This window comes from Capra hircus, chromosome 2 (genome assembly GCF_001704415.2).
Source record: "Capra hircus breed San Clemente chromosome 2, ASM170441v1, whole genome shotgun sequence".
NCBI classification, from domain to species: domain Eukaryota; kingdom Metazoa; phylum Chordata; class Mammalia; order Artiodactyla; family Bovidae; genus Capra; species Capra hircus.
This window is the reverse complement of record NC_030809.1, coordinates 24,979,939-24,999,495: the sequence shown is the minus strand read 5'-3', so window position 1 is coordinate 24,999,495 and position 19,557 is coordinate 24,979,939. Positions and strand designations below refer to the sequence as shown.

The window sequence follows — 19,557 nt, the reverse complement described above, 5'->3', positions numbered from 1 at the left end:
AAATGTGTTTTAGACTATGTAGGTCTAAACTAAATATCAAATGGATAAAATCATTAGTTATCAAGGAATGTGTTGAGTTCACATTACATGAACTATGAAATAGCTTTGAAATTTTATTGAAACAAATTTTGTTCCATCTCAAATTAACACAGCATTATACATCAACTAACTGAATAAATCTTTTGTTCAATCTCTAAGACAGGTGACTAGGATTTTAATGGGTGACTTGAACAGAGCTGTTGACAAGCCTAGAGGGAGTGTTACTGTACTCAATGAGTTACATGTTTATATGCTAGCATCAGATGTGTGCATGCTCAGTTGAGTCCAACTCTTTGCAACCCCATGGACTGTAGCCTGCCAGGCTCCTCTGTTCATGAGATATCCCAGTCAAGAATACTGGAATGGGTAGCCATTCCCTTCTCCAGGGGATCTTTCCAACCCAGTGATTGAACCTGCGTCTCTGGCATCAGTAGGTGGATTCTTTACCACTGCACCACCTGAGAAGTCAGCACAGGTAGAAATATACCCATGGCCTGCAACAGAAACCACTCCTCAGAGAAAAAGAACAAAATCAAAAGCCTCTACCATAACAAGTTATTCTGTACACAATCAGAAAGCAGTGCATATGAAAACAGGGAAACACAACATACTCCCAACAAACCAACCCATAAAACTCAGTGCTAAAGATGACCTGGATTTTCAAATCACCACAGATTTTTTAAATACTACTACCACTACCAAAAAAGCTACTACAATGGTCCAGTAAGTTTAGATAAATCAACAACTGATAAACCCATGAGTAAGAAAATCCATGTTTTCTTGGACATTAATGTTGGTTTTTTAATCTGAAAACAGTATCTCAAAAGTGTCGCTAAATTTCAACTTCAAGCCAATCACAAAAAAATTCTGGATGGATCAGAGAGCTATGCATTTTGAAAAACACAGAGCAAACATAGGTACATACACACATATATATACACAAAAAGGAACCATAAACATTATTCAGAGAAAACACAGATGAACAACACTTAATTAAAACTGTGGAGCAGGACATCCCTTTAGACACAAAACACAAAAGTCATATAGGAAGACTGATAAATATTGACTATACCCAAATTGTAAACTTTATACAATCAAAAGACCCCATAAGTCAAAAGACACTGAGAGAAAAGGTCTACTACATAGGTAAAGAAAAAGGATTAATATCCCCCAAATAAAAAGATATGAAAACTAAAAATAGAAATCAAGATTCTACTTATTATACTGGCAAAAATTTTGGTAAAGTCTTGCTGTGAAAAAGCAGTGACTGAAAGAACCCAGCGAAAAAAAGAGAAACTTTGTTAAAAAGGAACCAGAGATTCTAGAGAGATAAACAATAAAATAATTGAAGTAAAAAGTTTGCTGGATACTTCCAGGAGTAACAGAGACTAGACTGACTCTCTTGCCTGACACAATCACAAAAGAGGGAAGACAAGGCCGGCACTGGACCTCAGGTGATGAAGGACAGAAGAGATAAGGGAGATGAGAGACAGGAAACAGGTAAGGTAAGCCCTATGACTGCCCAGCTGACTGCCTGGAGGGACTTCAAGTCACAAGGCAGGAAAGGGGGTCAGGCAGGAGCCCAGTGAACTCCCGAAGTTGGAGAGACACAGCTGAGAGCCAAGAGAGACCAAGCTGGCGGCCAGAGGTCCCCACACAGAGTACTAGAGATGACAGAGCTACACAGAGAGCTCTGCGATGTGCAGAGGGCCCCTCAAGAACTTGCTGAGTGTCAGTCAGGGTGAGCATGTGAGGAAACCACCCAAGGCAGGCGAAAGGACCATCCAACGCAGACCGAAAACCCCGTCCTTCACAGGGCCACGGATGAAGTAGGAACACGGTCTTGCCTCAGTAGTAAGGACTAACTAGCCCTAGACAGAACACTACACAATCAACAAAAACAGAAACACACACACAAGCAGAGAAAAATCCGCGAACCCAAAAGCTAGCTCTGTGAAAACTGACACACAAAGATACCCACTAAAGCAACGGATAAAACTTCAAGCTACACTGATCAAAGGGGAAAGAGAAGACACAAGCATAAAAGAGGCGATATGGATACAGATACTGTAGCTATTAAAGGATAATAAGGGAAGATCAACAACTTTCATGCCAATAAAAGTTTACTATAAATCACTTATAATTTAAGTGAAATGATTATATCTCTTGAAAAACACAAATTAGGATTTACTGACTCTGGCATATCAGAGTATTAGGATATAATTTATAACTCCCCTTAGAAAAAGCTCATGATTTCCAGAAATACTGCATAAAACACAACTTAAAGCTGAATTAAGTAAGGAAATAACTTACAATTTAGATTAAAAAATCAGATTCTTCAAATGACCAGAACAGATAACAGGGCTCAAGTACTTACTAGCTATATTAATGCCTATCAGAAATCCTCTATCTTGTCCTATATGGTGAAACTATATTTAAGTTCTTATTGTTTTGCTTAAGAGTGACATATTTTCGAGATTTTATAAAACAACTTGGAATAAATGTTATTCAGAATCTTAGAAAAAGCTTCTTCTACCATGTACTCGAAAATGTTTCAAGAAAAGAAACTGTGTGAACTTAACCACAGGTGTTTTATTTTTAAAATACTTTTCACACCAGCAGAAAACACCCAAGATCTCCTCCCAACCCTGTGTCCAGCCCATCCCTTGCACACAAACCTCTTTTAGTTTCCACAGTTTACCAAATTGCAATCACTGCAATTACTAAAAAATAAGAATTTTTTCCTTTTATATTCAAGACATATGAAGGTATTAATCATACCTTTGATTAGCATGAGGTAACTTATGTTGCTATATTTTAGGACCACATATAAAAACTTGGTATGTTAGCCAAAGACTGATGTTTTCTATCAGTAACTTTTATTAGGATTTTTGAAAAACTGACATTTAGTTCAAGGACCCCCACTGTTACCTTCTTTGACCTTTAGGAGTTGAGGAATTAAACTGATCTGAAGATCATCACACTAAAGGGAGCTGTATGGGAAATGATGTATGGCAATGTCAAAGACAGAATAAGAAAATTCAGTTATTTAAAAATCTCAAAAGAGAAAACACAGTTAAAAAATCTAAAAGGTACCTGCTCTTTGGAAGAAAAGTTATAACAAACCTAGACAGCATATTAAAAAGCTTTGCCACCAAAGGTCCATATAGTCAAAGCTATGGTTTTTCCAGTAGTCATGTATGGATATGAGAAAGTGAAAGTCGTTCAGTCAGGTCTGACTCTTTGAGACCCCATGGACTAAACAGTCCATGGTATTCTCCAGGCCAGAATAGGAGTGGGTAGCCTTTCCCTTCTCCAGAGGTTCTTCCCAACCGAGGGATCAAACACAGGTATCCTACATTGCAGGTGGATTCTATACCTGCTGAGCCACATGGAAAGTCCATGGATATGAGAGTTGGACTATAAAGAAGCTGAACACCGAAGAATTGATGCTTTTGAACTGTGGTGTTGGAGAAGACTCTTGAGAGTCCCTTGGACTGCAAAGAGATCCAACCAATCATTCCTAAAGGAAATCAACCCTGAATATTCATTGGAAGGACTGATGCTGAGGCTGAAGATCCAATACTTTGGTCACATGATGAGAAGAGCTGACTCATTAGAAAAGACCCTGACGCTGGGAAAGATAGAAAGCAGGAGAAGAAGGGGAGGACAGAGGATGAGATGGTTGGATGGCATCACCAACTCAATCAACATGAGTTTGAGCAAGCTCTGGGAGATGGTGTGGATTGCCATTCCCTTCTCCAAGGAATCCTCTCAACTCAGAGATCAAACTGAGGTCTCTCACACTGCAGGTAGATTCTTTACCATCTGAGCCACATGGAAGCCCTCAAATTTAAACTTACTTAAATTTAAATTTCAGTAAACTTTGTTATTCTCACATATTTTTATTTTAGAAAAAAATTTTTTAAAGTCTGCGGGGGTCAGGGGAAGAAAGGAAAGAGGGAGGAAAAGAGGAAGAGAGAAGGGGAGGGAAGGAGGAGAAAGAGGGAGAAGCAACCAAGAAAGAGATACATTCACAAACCTGCAAATGTTCTGATGTAATTTCTCCTGAAGTTCAATGAAGCTGTCATATCTATCTTTTGTAAACTTTATGTTTCGGAGAACCGCTGCAACAGCGTACGGGCGTATTTTAGCTGTCTGAAATTCATTTTATCAGTAGAGATGGTAAATATGAAGGCTTTTCTTTGTAATAACATCTTGTAATAGAAGGTCAGCTGTCACAAATTTTCATTCAATCAACAGTAAAATACAGTGGTGATAAGAGAGGAAGTCACTGTCCTCATGGAATTTACATTTCGGCAAGATCTCTGAAAATTTACTGAATTATTGATTAAAAAAATCAACCTTTCAAGTAGTTTGCTCATAATATTTCTACCAAAACAGACTTTCCCCAAGAGATTTTCTTTCTAAATGTTATTAACATACCACAATTTAAATAATTATCTCAAAAGTATTTTTAAGCAAATATTTGGATGTTATTTTCCAAAATTATTCACAGAAAACAGATGCTGTCCCTTTCACTTTTTGGTAAAAACAAAATGACAGTTTTTCAGAGCTAGAGGTTAAATATACAATGACCAAAGAAAACTACATTTGGCAGAAGGGTCAGCTCTGTCCCACCTTAGAGATATATACACATAAGGGATGTTTTTAAATGAAAAATAAGAATTCATCCTATTACCTCTTCTGTGATGATCAACTTCTGGACTTCTCCTTTAGGCATTACCCGTTTATACATCGGAGTCTTTATCCTAAAATATTAAAATAAATGTGTTCATTACTAATCAAAACATTTGAAACTAATTTATTCTGTGTATAGAAAGTATACAAAATGCACAGAAGTAGGACAATGGGTTAAAGTTACAGCAAATCAAATTTGGGCTGAGTATTTAAAAATAAAATCCTAACAAATATTCTAACATTTCTAGTTGTTTAAAAATGGGCTACGATGCCTCGTGGTAATGCATATTACCATCACTGGATCTCAGGAGACTAGAAAACCTTTAATTAAGCAAACTGTATGGAGGCATTTAAACATCAGCTGAGGGGCTGGATTAAATAACCTTTAACTTTTATTCCAACCATGAGAGTTTGAACTTCTCAGAAAAACAGAGCTTCTTACAAACACAGATGGTCTGGCCCCACCTGGACCTAATGAATCAGGATATTCAAGAGAAAGGCCTGGTAAATGGTACATTCTGAAGGTAGTTCAGGTGATTGTTATATCAGGTGAGGGTGGGAATCATTGATTTAACAGTGCTTTTCAAACCTCAAGGTGCCTACAATCAACTGGTGAATTTGTTAAAGCATATATTCTGATTCAAGAGGTCTTGGGTAGAAGCAGATTCTGCAGTTCTAACAGGTTTCCAGGTGTTACAGATGCTGGTCCTTGGTCCACACTTCAGGTAGCAAAGGTTTTAAGTCATTTTCCTAATTTTCTCTCATCATAAAAATCATATGAGGTGCCTGTTAAATTCCTATCAGGCAGGTTTGGGAAACACAATGTAAGGAGACTATCCCTGACCCTAAAATATAAACATCTGGACTTCCCTGGTGGTACAGTGGATAAGAATCTGCCTGCCAATGCAAGGGAACATGGGTTCGATCCCTGATCTGGGACGATTCCACATGTCTTGGTGCAATTCAGCCCATGGGCCACAACTACTGAAGCCCGTACGCCTGTGCTCTACAACAAGAGACGATGGTGGTGCTTTAGTTGCTAAGTCCTGTCTGACTCTTGCGACCCAAGAACTGTAGCCCACCAGGCTCCTCTGTCCATAGGATTTCCCAGATAAGGATATCGGAATGGGTTGCCATTTTCTTCTCCAGGATATCTTCCCAACCCAAAGATCAAACCCACATCTCATGAAAAGCCACCACAATGGGCAGCCTTCATACCACAACTAGAGAGTAGTCCCCAATCTCCATATCTAGAGGAAAGCCTGTGAACAGCAACGAAGACCCAAAGCAACCAAAGAATAAAAAATAAACATCTGATTGTCATGCAGAGAAGCAACTGGGTCAACCCTCAAATTTTAACCATCTTATTAACCAAATGCCGTATTATCACCCTTTCACCATCACCTGTCTCTCGTCTGACGGCCTCATAGTTTCAAAGTCTAGCCTATCAGCCTGAGGCTCATATTCTTTTGCATCTGACAAGATAATGGGTAAGTAATCAAAAAATAATTATTTTTTTCCATGTCCATTATTTATTTAATTGGAGGCTAATTACTTTACAATATTGTGGTGGTTTCTGACATACATTCACATGAATCAGCCATGGGTATACCTGTGTTCCCCATCCTGACCCTCCCTTCCACCTCCCTCCCCATCCCATCCCTCAGGGTCATCCCAGTGCACCAGCCCTGAGCACCCTGTCTCATGCATCAAATCTGGACTGGCGATCTATTTCACATATGATAATATACATGTTTCAATGCTATTCTCTCAAATCATCCCACCGCTATTCTCTCAAATCATCCCACCCTCGCCTTTTCCCACAGAGTCCAACAGTCTGTTCTTTATAATTATTTTTGATAGCTTTACTGTTTCACCTCTTTTTAACTTTACATATTCATCATTTTCTATACATATTACATGAAGAGTCGGAAGGGGACTTGAAAATATTCTTCGTTATAAATTACAAGCTTGAAACTAAAGAACTTGCCCACAGCCGTCATGAGATCTTCAGTTTTCCAGTCAGGAAGCTCCATTTCTGAGCTTCCTCAAAATTCTTAAGAAAACAGCATATAAAGTTGCAGCCTTCTGCTTTTCTCCCAACCTTTAACCAACCCCATGAACTATCTATTCCAACTGGATTACGGAAGAAACTCACACGAACCCACTAAAGAGTTATTAAAGAAGCCGTAAAATCATTAACCACTCCAGTTTTAAAATATGCTCCCCAAATGAAAGACTATGACTCTTTCTCAATTTTCCAATGACTACATCTACAGGCTCCAGTCAGCTCTCCATGTAGACCCAAAGCTGTGGATCTGTCCAACAAGCTTTTTTCCAGAAACTTAAACACGGTTGTTGATAATGACAGGCAAAGAAAATAGAAATCCCACTTAGCCACGGGTTTAATGAATATACTCCCTTACCTTTCTTTGAAGACTTGAAGTCCTCGAACCAATCCTTCCAGACACAGCAGGTCATATCTATTGGCAGGGACGTCGATTTTGTAGAGAACAACATCAGAGGCCCCATGGGCCTTTTCATTACCCTGTTCCTTACTTATAATTTCCTTTTCAGATGTCTAAAACAAAGCCAAAAATTAAAATAAAACTAAATAAATCTAAATTTTTTTCAAAAAAGTCATTATCAGTCCTATAAAGAAGTAACTACACTATTCATGCTCTTTCCAGAGCAGCAGAAAGCTGTCTAAAGCAAGGCATGGGCTAAACTTTGCCTACTAAACAAAAGTGTCAATGAGACAAAGTAAAGGAAATTCACCAAATAAAAGCTGTGTTGGGAATTCCCTGGCGGTCCAGAGGTTAGGTCACCACACTTTCACTGCTGAGGGCCTGGGTTCAATCCCTGGTCAGGGAACTAAGACCCCACAAGCCAAGAAACAAAAAAAGAGAGAGAAAGAAAAAAGAAAAAAAAATGAAAAGATATGCAACTTTTTATAAGATAATGACTCTAAAAGCTAAATCCTATGGGCACCCAAGACTAGAAGCAACATGAAAATGAGAACAATACTATAAAAGCAAACAAAAACATTTGAAGAGATCATCAGAAGCTGTGGTATAAATCAGAAGGGATTATAGGTGTATAGTCCATGGGGTTGCAAAGAGCTGGACACAGCTGAGTGACTTTCACTCACTCACAGGTACAATGGGAAGAGGCCTAAGGACAGTGAAGGGTATAGAGCAGCAAGAGCAAAAACAAATGAGGGAGAAAGGAGAAGAAATACCACTAGAATAAATTCAGTGCAGAATAAAAAGCTTGGAATATCTCAATCACCACACTGTAGAGACTTTCTTAAAAACAGTCATTGCCAAGAAGTTAAATTCTGTTCTCTACATTTACCATGGCAGGAAACTGTCTATATATTTATTTCCAATCAAATTCCTTAGAAGTCATACTCCAACCGCTAATGTTACCCGCTAGTTATCCATTCCAGTATTCTTGCCTGGAGAATCCTATGGACAGAGGAGCCTGGCAGGCTACAGTTCATGGGGTTGCAAAGAGTCGGATACGACTGAGCAACTGAACTAAACTGGAAAATAAGTTGTGTTTTTTTTAAAGAAACAAAAAAATTAAACAAAGAAGAGGATAAAGAGCAAAGGGAAGAGAAGGGGGCAGGAGAGGAAGAGGAGAAAAGAAATGGGGGAGAGCCAGGAGAGGATGTGAGAAGAGGCAGGAAAAATTAAAATTTCAACTGAGTTCCATCAAAAGGGTCAACAAAATTGCTAATGTTTTAGTGAAGGAAGATGAGTCACTTCATAGGGGTGCTGGATTTCAGGCAAGACCCCATATAAAGAAGGGGAGAAAACATAACTAGAGATCCTTTGCAAAAAAGACATAGCTGCCTAAGCCTTCTCCCATTTTCAGTATCTCAGTTCATACAAAGATCACAGGTGATGACTGTGATCAATGCAGGTTTATCAATGCTAACAAAAATGTTATGGAAATCAATAACCACAGAAACTTCAGAGCCAGAGGGATCTATGATAAGCGATAGATATCACATATCTATGATAAGTTAAAGTGTTAGTCCCTCAGACGTGTCCACCTCTTTGCAACCCCATGGACTGTAGCCTGCCAGGCTCCTCTATCCATAGGATTCTCCAGGCAAGAATACTGGAATGGGCTGCCATTTCTTCTTCAGGTCAGGGGATCGTCCTGACCCAGGGATCGAACCTGGGCCTCCTGCATTGCAGGCAGACTCTTTACTGTCTGAGCCACCAGGGAAGCCCAGTGGGATCTACAGGGATCCCTGAAAGGATCATACATGTAAACTCCTTATTTCACAGATGAAAAATAGGCCCAGAGAGGCAATGTAATGTCCATGGTTCCACAGCTAGTAAATGTGGGAGCTCAAACTAATACTTCATTGTTCTGACCTTCAGTCCAATGCTTAGATATTACAAAACCTCAAACATAATTTTGAGTCTAATAAAATTAATATATACTATAGAAATCTCAGCTGACTTCTCAAGCATATAGATGCTCATTAACATTAAAAAATTCTTTTTTGTAACATTAGTAAAGAAGCAGCAGGAAAAATAAGACAAGACAACACAGGTTTTTGTCAGTCTGAAGGCTTTTTTAACCTTATAGTGTTATTATACACTGAACAGATTAAGAAGGCTTGGGGGAAAAAAATAACACTAATTACCAAGAAATATTAAGTTGTCTTTTTAGTTACAAGCACAATGTCTCCAATACATAATCAATATTAGTTATCTATTTGGTAAATAAAGCTATTTTTTAAACATTTCAATCACTGTACAATCAAAAGACCAGGAAATTGTTTCAAAATCATTTTTACAAGCAATTCTTCAAAAGGCAAGAGCTCATTTTACAACATCAATGTATAGAGTAATAAATGAAGAATGAATTCACACTGGAACAGGCACAGGAGGAGGTGGGATGGGGCTCAGAGAAAAGGGAGGAGGAGGAGCCAGAGGCCAAGGAGACAGCAACTCTGGCTGAAGCTCAGTTTCCACTGCTCCCAGACCCCTTCCTGATGACTTCAGGGGACGGCATCCGAATAAAGGCATGAACCCCTTCGGAGATTTTACATAAAGCAACACCTTAGAATCAGTTTAGTCTCATAACTCAGAGAACACAGAAACCACCAGGGCCCACAAATGTTTCCTCTTAGTCTAACCGTAAGGTAACAAAGATAAAATGTAATGAACTGAGACACAGAATATTAAGGAAATATCTAATACATACAATTTCATCAAGTTCCAGTCCAAATTCAAAACACAGCTCATCAAATTCTTCATCAGCTAGGGGAAAAAAGAGATTACAAATTTTAATCTGTTCGGTACAAATGCAAATAGCACATAAATACTGCATCTTTTCAACTGTCTTACACCGAACACACTAGATATCAGGCATCACATATCACCATTTAAAAACAAAAAAAGCTTGATCAAAAACAATTTTTAAAGAAAGAAAAACAAAACTATTAAATAAAGGGCTGATTCACCTAACTAATACCAGCTATAGAATCAGATTACCCGATTGTAAGCATGGGGAGCTTACATTTACTTGGAAGAAAAACAACGTGCGAGCAGGGATCTAATGTAAAGTGGGTCCAAATCACAGATCCAACACAATGGAATCATGTCATATAAACGCTATCATTTCCAATTCTCTGAGGTGGCCTGACAGCTGGCTTTGGAGCCAGCTCAATCCGAGTTCAATTTCTGACTGTTCCACTAGTCCTGAGAGCTTACCTTATGGAAACTTTCAGATTCCTATGCCTCATAAAGTAGTATTTTACAGCCATGCATGCAACTGTTGGAAAGATTTAAATGAGTTCATGCAGATAAAGGGCTTCACCTCGTGTCCTGAAACACAGTAGGTCTGCAATAATAGTCCTCTTCCTTACTTTTAAATTATATCTTACTCTGCTTTGCTACCTGATACACGGCATTGTCAGAGTTTTCATGTTACAAAGAATGGAACACAAGCCATCATTACCAGTATATTCCAGTGTTAAGCTGGTCTTAAGATTTCTGATCCTGACATTGAAGTTCAATTCAAGTTAACATTTATTGAGCATCTTCTATGAGTTGGCACTATACTAGGTGCCAGGGCTACAAAGATAGATAAAACACAATTCCTGCCATAACTACTCCCTACTTCAGTAAACAAACCAGATATGTAAATACAGATATGTTGAGTGCAAGGTACAGAGTTGACACAAAGGAATTCATCAACTGAGGGTCAGTAAAAACTTCACAGAAAGGAGTCCATTAGGCAGGGACCGTGGGGAGTGAGACAACAGCATGAGAAATCTGGCACATTCCATATGAATGCTGCATGAGGCTCATGTCAGGAAGAGATATGATGGAAGAAGTAGAGAGAAGTAGCTCCTGATGCCAAGGGATTTGCCCTCCGTCCTGCCTGAGGCAACGGGAAGTTACACTCCAGGACTGCCAGCTGGGCAATAGCATGATCAGATCTGCACTTTAGAGCAGTGGTACCCAACCTTTTTGGCACCAGGGACCGGTTCTGTGGAAGACAATTTTTCCACAGACCTAGGAGGATGATTCAAGCACATTACGTTTATCACGTACTTTATTTCTCTTTTTATTACATCAGCACCACCTCAGAAAAATCAGGCATTAGATCCCAGAGGTCGGGGACCCCTGCTTTAAAGAATGCTGGCAGGGGACTTCCGTGGCATCCCCAGTGGTTAAGACTGCGATCCTAATGCAGGGGACACAGGTTCGATCCCTGGTCAGGGAACTAAGATCCCACGTGCTACATGGTGCAGCCAAAATAAATAAATAAATAACGGTGGCAGGGTGGCAGACGAACTGGAGCAGACAATCTACTGCAAACAAGTGAGACAGTGAGGGATCCATTAAAGCAGCAGCAGTGAGTGTGAGGGAGAAGGAAGAATATGAGAAATGGGGCAGGTAAAATCTGTAAGGCTCAAAGGCTGACTGGGAGGTGGGAAGAGTGACTGAGCAGGAGGTGCCTAGGATGGCTCCCAGGTCCCTGGTGGGGGTGAACGTGTAGGTGGGGGTTATCATTAACTAGGGCAGGAGGTGAAAGAGACCTCCAATGATCCCTCCTCCTGGCGCTCGCACCCTGTTAACTGAGGTCTCAAACAACCACATGAATGAACCTGGAAGCATACTGTCCAGCCCAGCCCAGCTCTGAGATGACTGCATGCCCAGCTGACAACTTGCCTGCAACCCGGTGGGAGACCCAGGGCCAGCTCTCCCAGCTATGCAGCTCCTCCCTCAATTCCTCTCTCAGAAACTGTGCGAAATAATAAAGCCTTGTCATTTTAGCCTCCTACGTACTGGTGTAATCAGTGATCTAGCAGTAAATAACTAACACAGACTTTGGTCCCTGTGCTGCCGTAACAAAACCAAAGAGGTTCTGGAGTCAGGAGGTGGGCTTTGACAGGGTAAACAAAACCTCAAGTGCCTGACAAAGCTGTTACTTGAAGCCTCAGTCTTCGACAGAGGCAGGTAAGGATATGGAGAAAGTGAGGAAGTGTTACTGGAAACTGACAGACCCGGCATCCTTTTTATGTAGAGGCCAAGCTTAGCAACACTGTTGCTGACGGTTACTGGGACTCAAGAAAATGCATCCACTCAACAAGGTGATGGTAACTAAGCTTTCCATCCAGTGCTGACACAGTGGTTTATAATGTGAGAGAAGAGAGGAGGACTAGCAAACAATAAGGAGCCGGGACTTGATAGTTTTAAAAATTCTCAGTCTCCCCAGATGTAACAAATGCTAAGATTAAAAAATGACTTCTGAGCAAAGAGCAAATCCAGAATATTGCCAGGGAGACATGGTCTAAAGATGAAATCAAGGGTATGACTGTAAACTCTTGCTGCTGCTGCTAAGTCGCTTCAGAGACTCAGCAAAATCAAAAACACTGTTCACTCAGACAAAAGGCACTATGGATCAAGAAATGAAGGATATGCCTCACAAATTTATTCAGTCACCCAACTGAGTCTAAATAAGAGCACTGTGTCACCAGAAGCCCAAGGTACAAAACAGCTTATTTCAGAGATCCGTGGGTGGTATGGCTTTTGACCAAGTTAGTGGAAACCAACAAAACTGACTGAAGATCCAGAGTTTGTTTTTTTTTTTAAAGAAATACATATGCACAAACATTGCAAGCTGGAGCTAAAAGGGATAAAGATGGGAAGAAATTAACACTCAAAAATCTGTTCGTGGGAAGAAGGCTGAGAAAACCAATCAGTTGTAAAGAGTCCTTTCTTTTCACCAAAAAAATAAAGTAACGAGCATCACTCAGAGGGTAGAACCAAGAGACTAGAGGGTAGGGCAGAACCAAGGACAAAGATCCCAGGCCTGAAGTTCTAATCAAGAATCTCCAACATTTACCAGCTCAATTTCAGAACTACCATGGACCAGTAACTCCTTTGTGTCTCCCATCTTTCTCTTTTGAAAAACAATGCCCTAGGCGCACGAGGAGCAGATAACCTGTCTCTTTAGTCTCTCGGGTCAAGAGTAATTATACTCGAGGAGCTGTACTTAGGGAACTACACTGAAGAGCCTCGTCCGCAGCTGGACCTGATTTAGATGAAGAGACTGGGTTCTGAGCTGCTGCTGAAATGCGATGACACTTCTTGGGGCTTTGGGAGGGAGTGCATGTTGCATGTGGGAGGAACATGAATCACTGGGGGCCACAGGACAGACAGGACTAGTCAGTTCCCAAGCTGGCCTCCAAGAACACTTGCCTCTGGTCTTCTGGTACCAACATCCTTTGCAGTCTCCACTTGCACAGTGCCAGAACTGGTCTCTGTGACCCAGAGGATATGGCCAGGGATGGTATATCACTTCTGATACGTTAGGAAAAACTATGGCTTCTATTGTGAGCTCTCTCTTGACTATCTGCTCTCCTGGACCTCTCACTCTGGGACAAATGAGTCACCATGTTGCAAGCAGTCCTATAGAGAGGTCAAGGTGGGAAGCACTGAAATCTCTAACCAAAACTCAGCAAGGAACTGCTGTCTGCCAACAGGCACTTGAGTGAACCTGGAATTAAGACTCTCCAGCCTATCAGACCTTGAGATGAGTATAGACCTGACACCTTTACTACAACCAGGTGAAAGTCAGAACCACTCAGCTAAGTCACTTCCCAATCCTTGAGCCTCAGAAATATATACCAAATGACCATTGTTTTAAGCTGCTAAATTTGAGGATTATCTATAGATAACTAAATGGTTACTGACCAAATTGTTTGGACTCACTAAAATATACTGAATCCTTTACTGAGTCCTAATTATCATACAATTTGTTTTATTCCGTTCAGCTGTATTTCACCAATTAAATGCAAGGAAAAACTAATAATAAATCATGTTTAATAATTCCCTCTAACAAAATGACACCCCTAAGTAACTACATCTTTGGGGTTTATATGATATACAGAAGTGGCTCTGGCAGCATTGCAAGCAATTACACCAAGGCAGGACAGGCCCAGAATTGAAGAACCGTGAAAACAAATCAGTTAACAAGAAAACGAGTGGCAAGAGGAAAACATCTTAACAGAAAGGTGATAAAAAAAAAGATGGACTAAGGAGACAAAACTGCCCCAGAAGAGCAAAATGAATAGAATAAAAGCAGCTTGAGGGATTCCCTGATGGCTCAGTGGTACAGAATCCAACCTTAATTTAATTAACATTTAAAACATTAAGAACACGTAAAATATAAATAATGATGAGTATTATTCCTGAACTGTCTGAAGTACACCAACATCAGCCCTCCTGAGTGAAACTTTAATGAGCCAGCAGTCAACAGATATTTGTGAATAATCAAGTTTACCTGATATCTCTCAATATGAAAAAAAGGGAGAGGGCAGCTAGAGAATAAAACATCAGATGATGGTAAATAGGCTATAAATCTTACCATTTTTATTTTATTTATTTATTTATTTTTTTACCATTTTTAAAAACCTAGATTATTTCTTACTTTCCCAGATATGGATATCCAAGTGGGAATTCACCATAGTTGTCCTAAACAAATTTTGTAACATACCACCTTGTGTAATTCAGATATATCATAAACAATTAATGAGAATACGGTTTAGAAGGATGGGTAAGAAATATAAAAAAGCACAGCATGAAATAAACAGTGTCGAGAATAAGAGCCCCATTTAGAGGACAAGAGCATTACATCTATTTTTAGGGACTTAGGGCCAAACATCGGGCTTTCCAGGGGGCTCAGTGGTAAAGATTCCACCTGCCAATGCGGGAGATTCAGGATCCATCCCTGGGTGCGGAAGATCCCCGGGAGAAGGAAATGGCAACCCACCTCCCAGGATTCTTGCTCGGGAAATCCCATGGACAGAGGAGGCTGGAGGGCTACAGTCCACGGGGAAGCAAAAGAGTCAGGCAAGACTTAGCGACTAAACAACAAGGACAAAAGACTAGGGCGAATAACATTTTAAGAATACAGGTAACCCTTGAAGGAGGCAGGGATCCGGGTTCGAATCCCTCCACCAAGTCCGAAATCTCTGTATAACTTACAGTTGGCCCTCCTGCGGTCTGCATGGGAGGATTCAACAACCACAAATTATGTAGAACTTCAGTATTTACTGCTGAAAATAAAACCTTCTATAAGTGGACCCGCTCAGTTCAAACTTGGACTGTTCAAGGCTTAGCTGCACCACAGTATCTAAAAGTATACCTGAAGAGCTTTTAGTTTTTAAAAGCTAACTTTATTTCCACAGTAGTATCTTATTGTAGAGAGCAGTACCTGAGGCGGTAGCTATATTGAGCCCTTGAACTAAAAACAGCTCTCACAAACCAATTATCACACTCGTTACACAAGCTGATAACACTGGACATGGCAGATGTCACTCCAACTGCTACACGTATAGGATAATTGGTAAGTGTACTTTATATTCCCCTTTTTTCTAGTGGCAGTGTTTTTTTAACACTGAAGAGATGAAGGGCAGCCTAAAGACTAGGTCCTCCGAGTCGACTCCTCGTCACTCAGGGCTACCACCTAATTAATGTTTTTCCAAACACAGTATCTTTTTTGTTTCCCTGCTAGCATTTAACAGTATCCAAACCAGCACAGTTACTAAGCTGGTTTTATTATCTGCCCCTTTCATCAGAAACGTGAACGTGGTGGACTTTAGGCGCCCTGTGCACCGCTGTATTCCCAAAATGCCAAGAACAATACATGGGACATAAACGGAGTTAGGTAAACGTGAATGAAATAAAACTAGAAAGGAAAGCAAGCTGCCTCTCCTGCTCCTGCTCACAAATGGAGCTCCCAGAGCGCTTTTCTTGCACTGGCTACACTTGGAATGACATCCGGAGCTTCATTCCCGTTCTACCGCCTGGCATCAGTTAGGCCGGAGGCGCTTCGTAAGAGACCCGTGAATGAATGACACTGCGAGCCCAGCACGTGCGGGTGCTGCCCTGACACCCGCGGCAAACTCTGTTCCCGGAGGCTACAATACAAACGCGGTTGGCCTACCCTAGCTGGACCCCGAAAGCCCGAGGCCAAAACCTGCGCGCAGCATAAACGTGGCCACAATGCCTTTTTGCAAGAGGGTCCCAGCCTCCGAGGAGAGGCGCAGAGTACAGACTACGGGGCGCACACTCACTGTAGGTCCGGCCCAGGGCTCGGAAGAGCAGATCTCGCTTCACGCTGACAGTCGGCATGGCGAGTCCGGCCCACTGCGCCTGCGCGGAGCGCGGGCCCGGGCTCGGCGACCGGTCTGTGTATAGGACCCGACCCTTCCGTGCGGGCTGTCTTGAATATTGCCAGTCTAATTCTCACAGTTCCTCCTCCCGACTTTCATTTGAAAGCAGGTGAGTTGCCACCATGAAGCTCGTTAAACCTAATTCGTTGGGAGAATAAACTGGAGGCCGAAAAAGATGACCTACTTGGATAGAATGGGCGAGGGTTTGATAGGCAAGAAGATGAACACCCTGCGAAAGTCCTCACGCCTTCAACACTTTACGGAAGGAGGAAGGCTAGCTAGGTGGGCGGGGCGAACGGGGTCGAGTGCGTGGAGGAGGCGAGACCTAGAGATGGAGACGCCTCTTGGGAGGGAGTGAGACTGTGAGAAGGCGAGGTCTCAGGCAGCTCCAGGTGGCGCTAGGGATAAAGAGCCTTCCTGCCAGTGCAGCAGAGCTAAGAGACATGGGTTCCATCCCTGGATGGGGAAAATCCTCTGGACGAGGGCGCGGAAACAAACCCTCTCCAGTATTTTGTCTGGAGAATCCCACAGACAGAGGAGCCTGGCAGGCTACAATCCTTGGGGTCGCAGAGTCAGACACGACTGACTCTTATTAGCAGGCAGCCGGGACTGCGTGATGTGCAAACCCAAGTAGCGAGAGCCAAACTGTTAGCGCTTCTGCTTTTATTTCATTCTTTAAACCCTGATGCTGGGAAAAATTGAAAGCGGGAGGAGAAGGGGACGACAGAGGATGAGATGGTTGGATAGCATCACCGACTCAATGGACATGAGTTTGAATAAACTCCGGGAGTTGGTGATAGTCAGGGAGGCCTGGCGTGCTGCAATTCATGGGGTCACAAAGAGTCGGACACGACTGAGTAGCTGAACCGAAACTAAAAAATCTAGTCTCTTACACCCTACTACGTGTTCCAGCTGTGCTTTGGCCCTTATCGCAGCCGTATTAGGGAGGCTTCCTTAGAAACCATTTTTTTAAAGCGGAAACGGACTGACATGTACTCGGTTTCTATTGGCAGATGCTGTGCTCAGTCCTTTGCTGGCCTTGGCAGATCTCCTTCTAACAACATTCAGTGTAATCGGCAGCATTGAAAGTGAAAGTCTCTCAGTCGTGTCTGACTCTTTGCGACCCCATGGTCTATAGTCTACCACACTCCTCCATCCATGGGATTTTCCAGGCAAGGGTACTGGAGTGAGTTGCCATTTCCTTCTCCAGAGGATCTTCCCAACGCAGGGATCGAACCCAGGTCTCCCACATTGTAGGCAGACGCTTTACCATCTGAGCCACCAGGGATCCAGGCCCTAATGCCTGGAACCTGTAACTGTTACCTTAAATGGAAACAGTCCTTTTATTTAGTTAAGATTTTCGAGATGTAGAACCTATCCCGGATTATAAGTTCAGTTCAGTTCAGTCGCTTAGTTGTGTCCGACTCCTTGCGACCCCATGAATCGCAGCACGCCAGGCCTCCCTGTCCATCACCAACTCCCAGAGTTCACTCAAACTCATGTCCATCCAGTCGGTGATGCCATCCAGCCATCTCATCCTCTGTCGTCCCCTTTTCCTCCTGCCCCCAATCCCTCCCAGCATCAGAGTCTTCTCCAATGAGTCAACTCTTCGCATGAGGTGGCCAAAGTACTGGAATTTCAGCTTTAGCATCATTCCTTCCAAAGAACACCCAAGGCTGATCTCCTTTAGAATGGACTGATTGGATCTTGATTATAAGAATAGCCCCTAAATGCAATCACATGTATTATTATAAGAGGAATGTCTAGGCAGTGTGAGTGGCGGTTGGAAAAGAATTTCCAGACACAGTATTTCAGAAGGGATTTTCTTGAGAATAGGAGCGGAGATAATGAGGGCGCTGCTAGCACAGTGGACTGGGGGCTGTTAGAACAGCTACAGCATCCCTGCTCAAGGGAGAGCAGATGCTTTTCCTGGGTTAGTAGCCAATTTTTATAGCCTCAAGACAGAAGTCCTGCTGGAAGGGTGACATAGGTGATTGGTCAGAGTGCCATGGGGTGAGCACTGGGGTGGGCATTTTTGCCTAAAATGGGATCAGGAAGCTTGTTGGTGGTGATTGGTGGCCAGGGAGGAGGCTTTTGGTAAGGTTTACAAAGGGGCTTGCATGCTAAGTCACTTAAGTCATGTCCAAACGTGTGGAACCATATTGACTGTAGCCTGCAGGTTGCTCTATCCATGGGATTCTCCAGGGAAGAATACTGAAGTGGGTTGCTATGCCCTCCTCCAGGGGATCTTTCCAACTCAGGATGTGAACCCAAGTCTTCTATGTCTCCTGAGTTGGCAGATGGGTTCTTAACCACCTGCACCACCTGGGAAGCCCCACAAAGGGGCTTAGTCAGATCCAGAGGTGACCTTGGTTCTGGGGTCCACTTAAATGGCATTGGTGAAATGCTTAGCACCTGTGGCCTTGGGGCAGGACTCTGTGAAGAAGTTAGAGGAAGATTTAAGATTAAGTAAAACAGAAGAGAGGGAGCAGCGTAACCATGGGGGACGAGGGATACAGCCACAATCCAGGGAATGCCAGGAACCACCAGAAGTGGAAGAGATGAGTAAGACTTCTCCCATAGCCTTCAGGAGCAGCCCTGGAATGTCTCTAGACACTTTAATTTGGGCCCAGTGAACCTGGAATTCTGGACTTTGGGGCTTGTGCCCCTCAGATCTATTAGTTCAGCTCAGTTCAGTCGCTCAGTTGTCTCCAACTCTTTGCAACCCCATGGACTGCAGCACACCAGGCCTCCCTTCCATCACCAACTCCCAGAGTTTACCCAAACTCGTGTCCATTGACTCAGTGATGCCATCCAACCATCTCATCCTCTGTCGTCCCCTTCTCCTCCTACCTTCAATCTTTCCCAGCATCAGGGTCTTTTCAAACAAGTCAGCTCTTCGCATCAGGTGGCTAAACTGCTTACTAACTGAGACCTTAGACCAATTGCTAAATACTGATAAGCCTTCATTTCTTATGAAATGAGAATAGTAATATCTACTGCATAGGTATACCATAGGATGGTTGTACAAATTTTAATAGAAGCAGATCATGCTATGCACAGGGCTTCCCAGGTGGTGCTAGTGGTAAAGAATCTGC

The 19,557-nt window shown here is 42.2% G+C and overlaps 1 protein-coding gene across 1 annotated transcript in view; it reads right to left on the bottom strand.

The window, feature by feature from the left end:
- FARSB (phenylalanyl-tRNA synthetase beta subunit) overlaps positions 1 to 16,464 on the bottom strand; it is a 69,640-nt gene extending 53,176 nt beyond the window's left edge. Inside the window, exons 1-5 of the mRNA XM_005676607.3 lie at positions 16,361 to 16,464; positions 9,973 to 10,028; positions 7,167 to 7,321; positions 4,742 to 4,811; positions 4,082 to 4,197 (exon numbers count right to left, since the gene is read on the bottom strand). Coding sequence (XP_005676664.1) covers positions 4,082 to 4,197; positions 4,742 to 4,811; positions 7,167 to 7,321; positions 9,973 to 10,028; positions 16,361 to 16,418 — 455 coding nt within the window. The 5' untranslated portion in view covers positions 16,419 to 16,464. The remainder of the gene's footprint in view (positions 1 to 4,081; positions 4,198 to 4,741; positions 4,812 to 7,166; positions 7,322 to 9,972; positions 10,029 to 16,360) is intronic.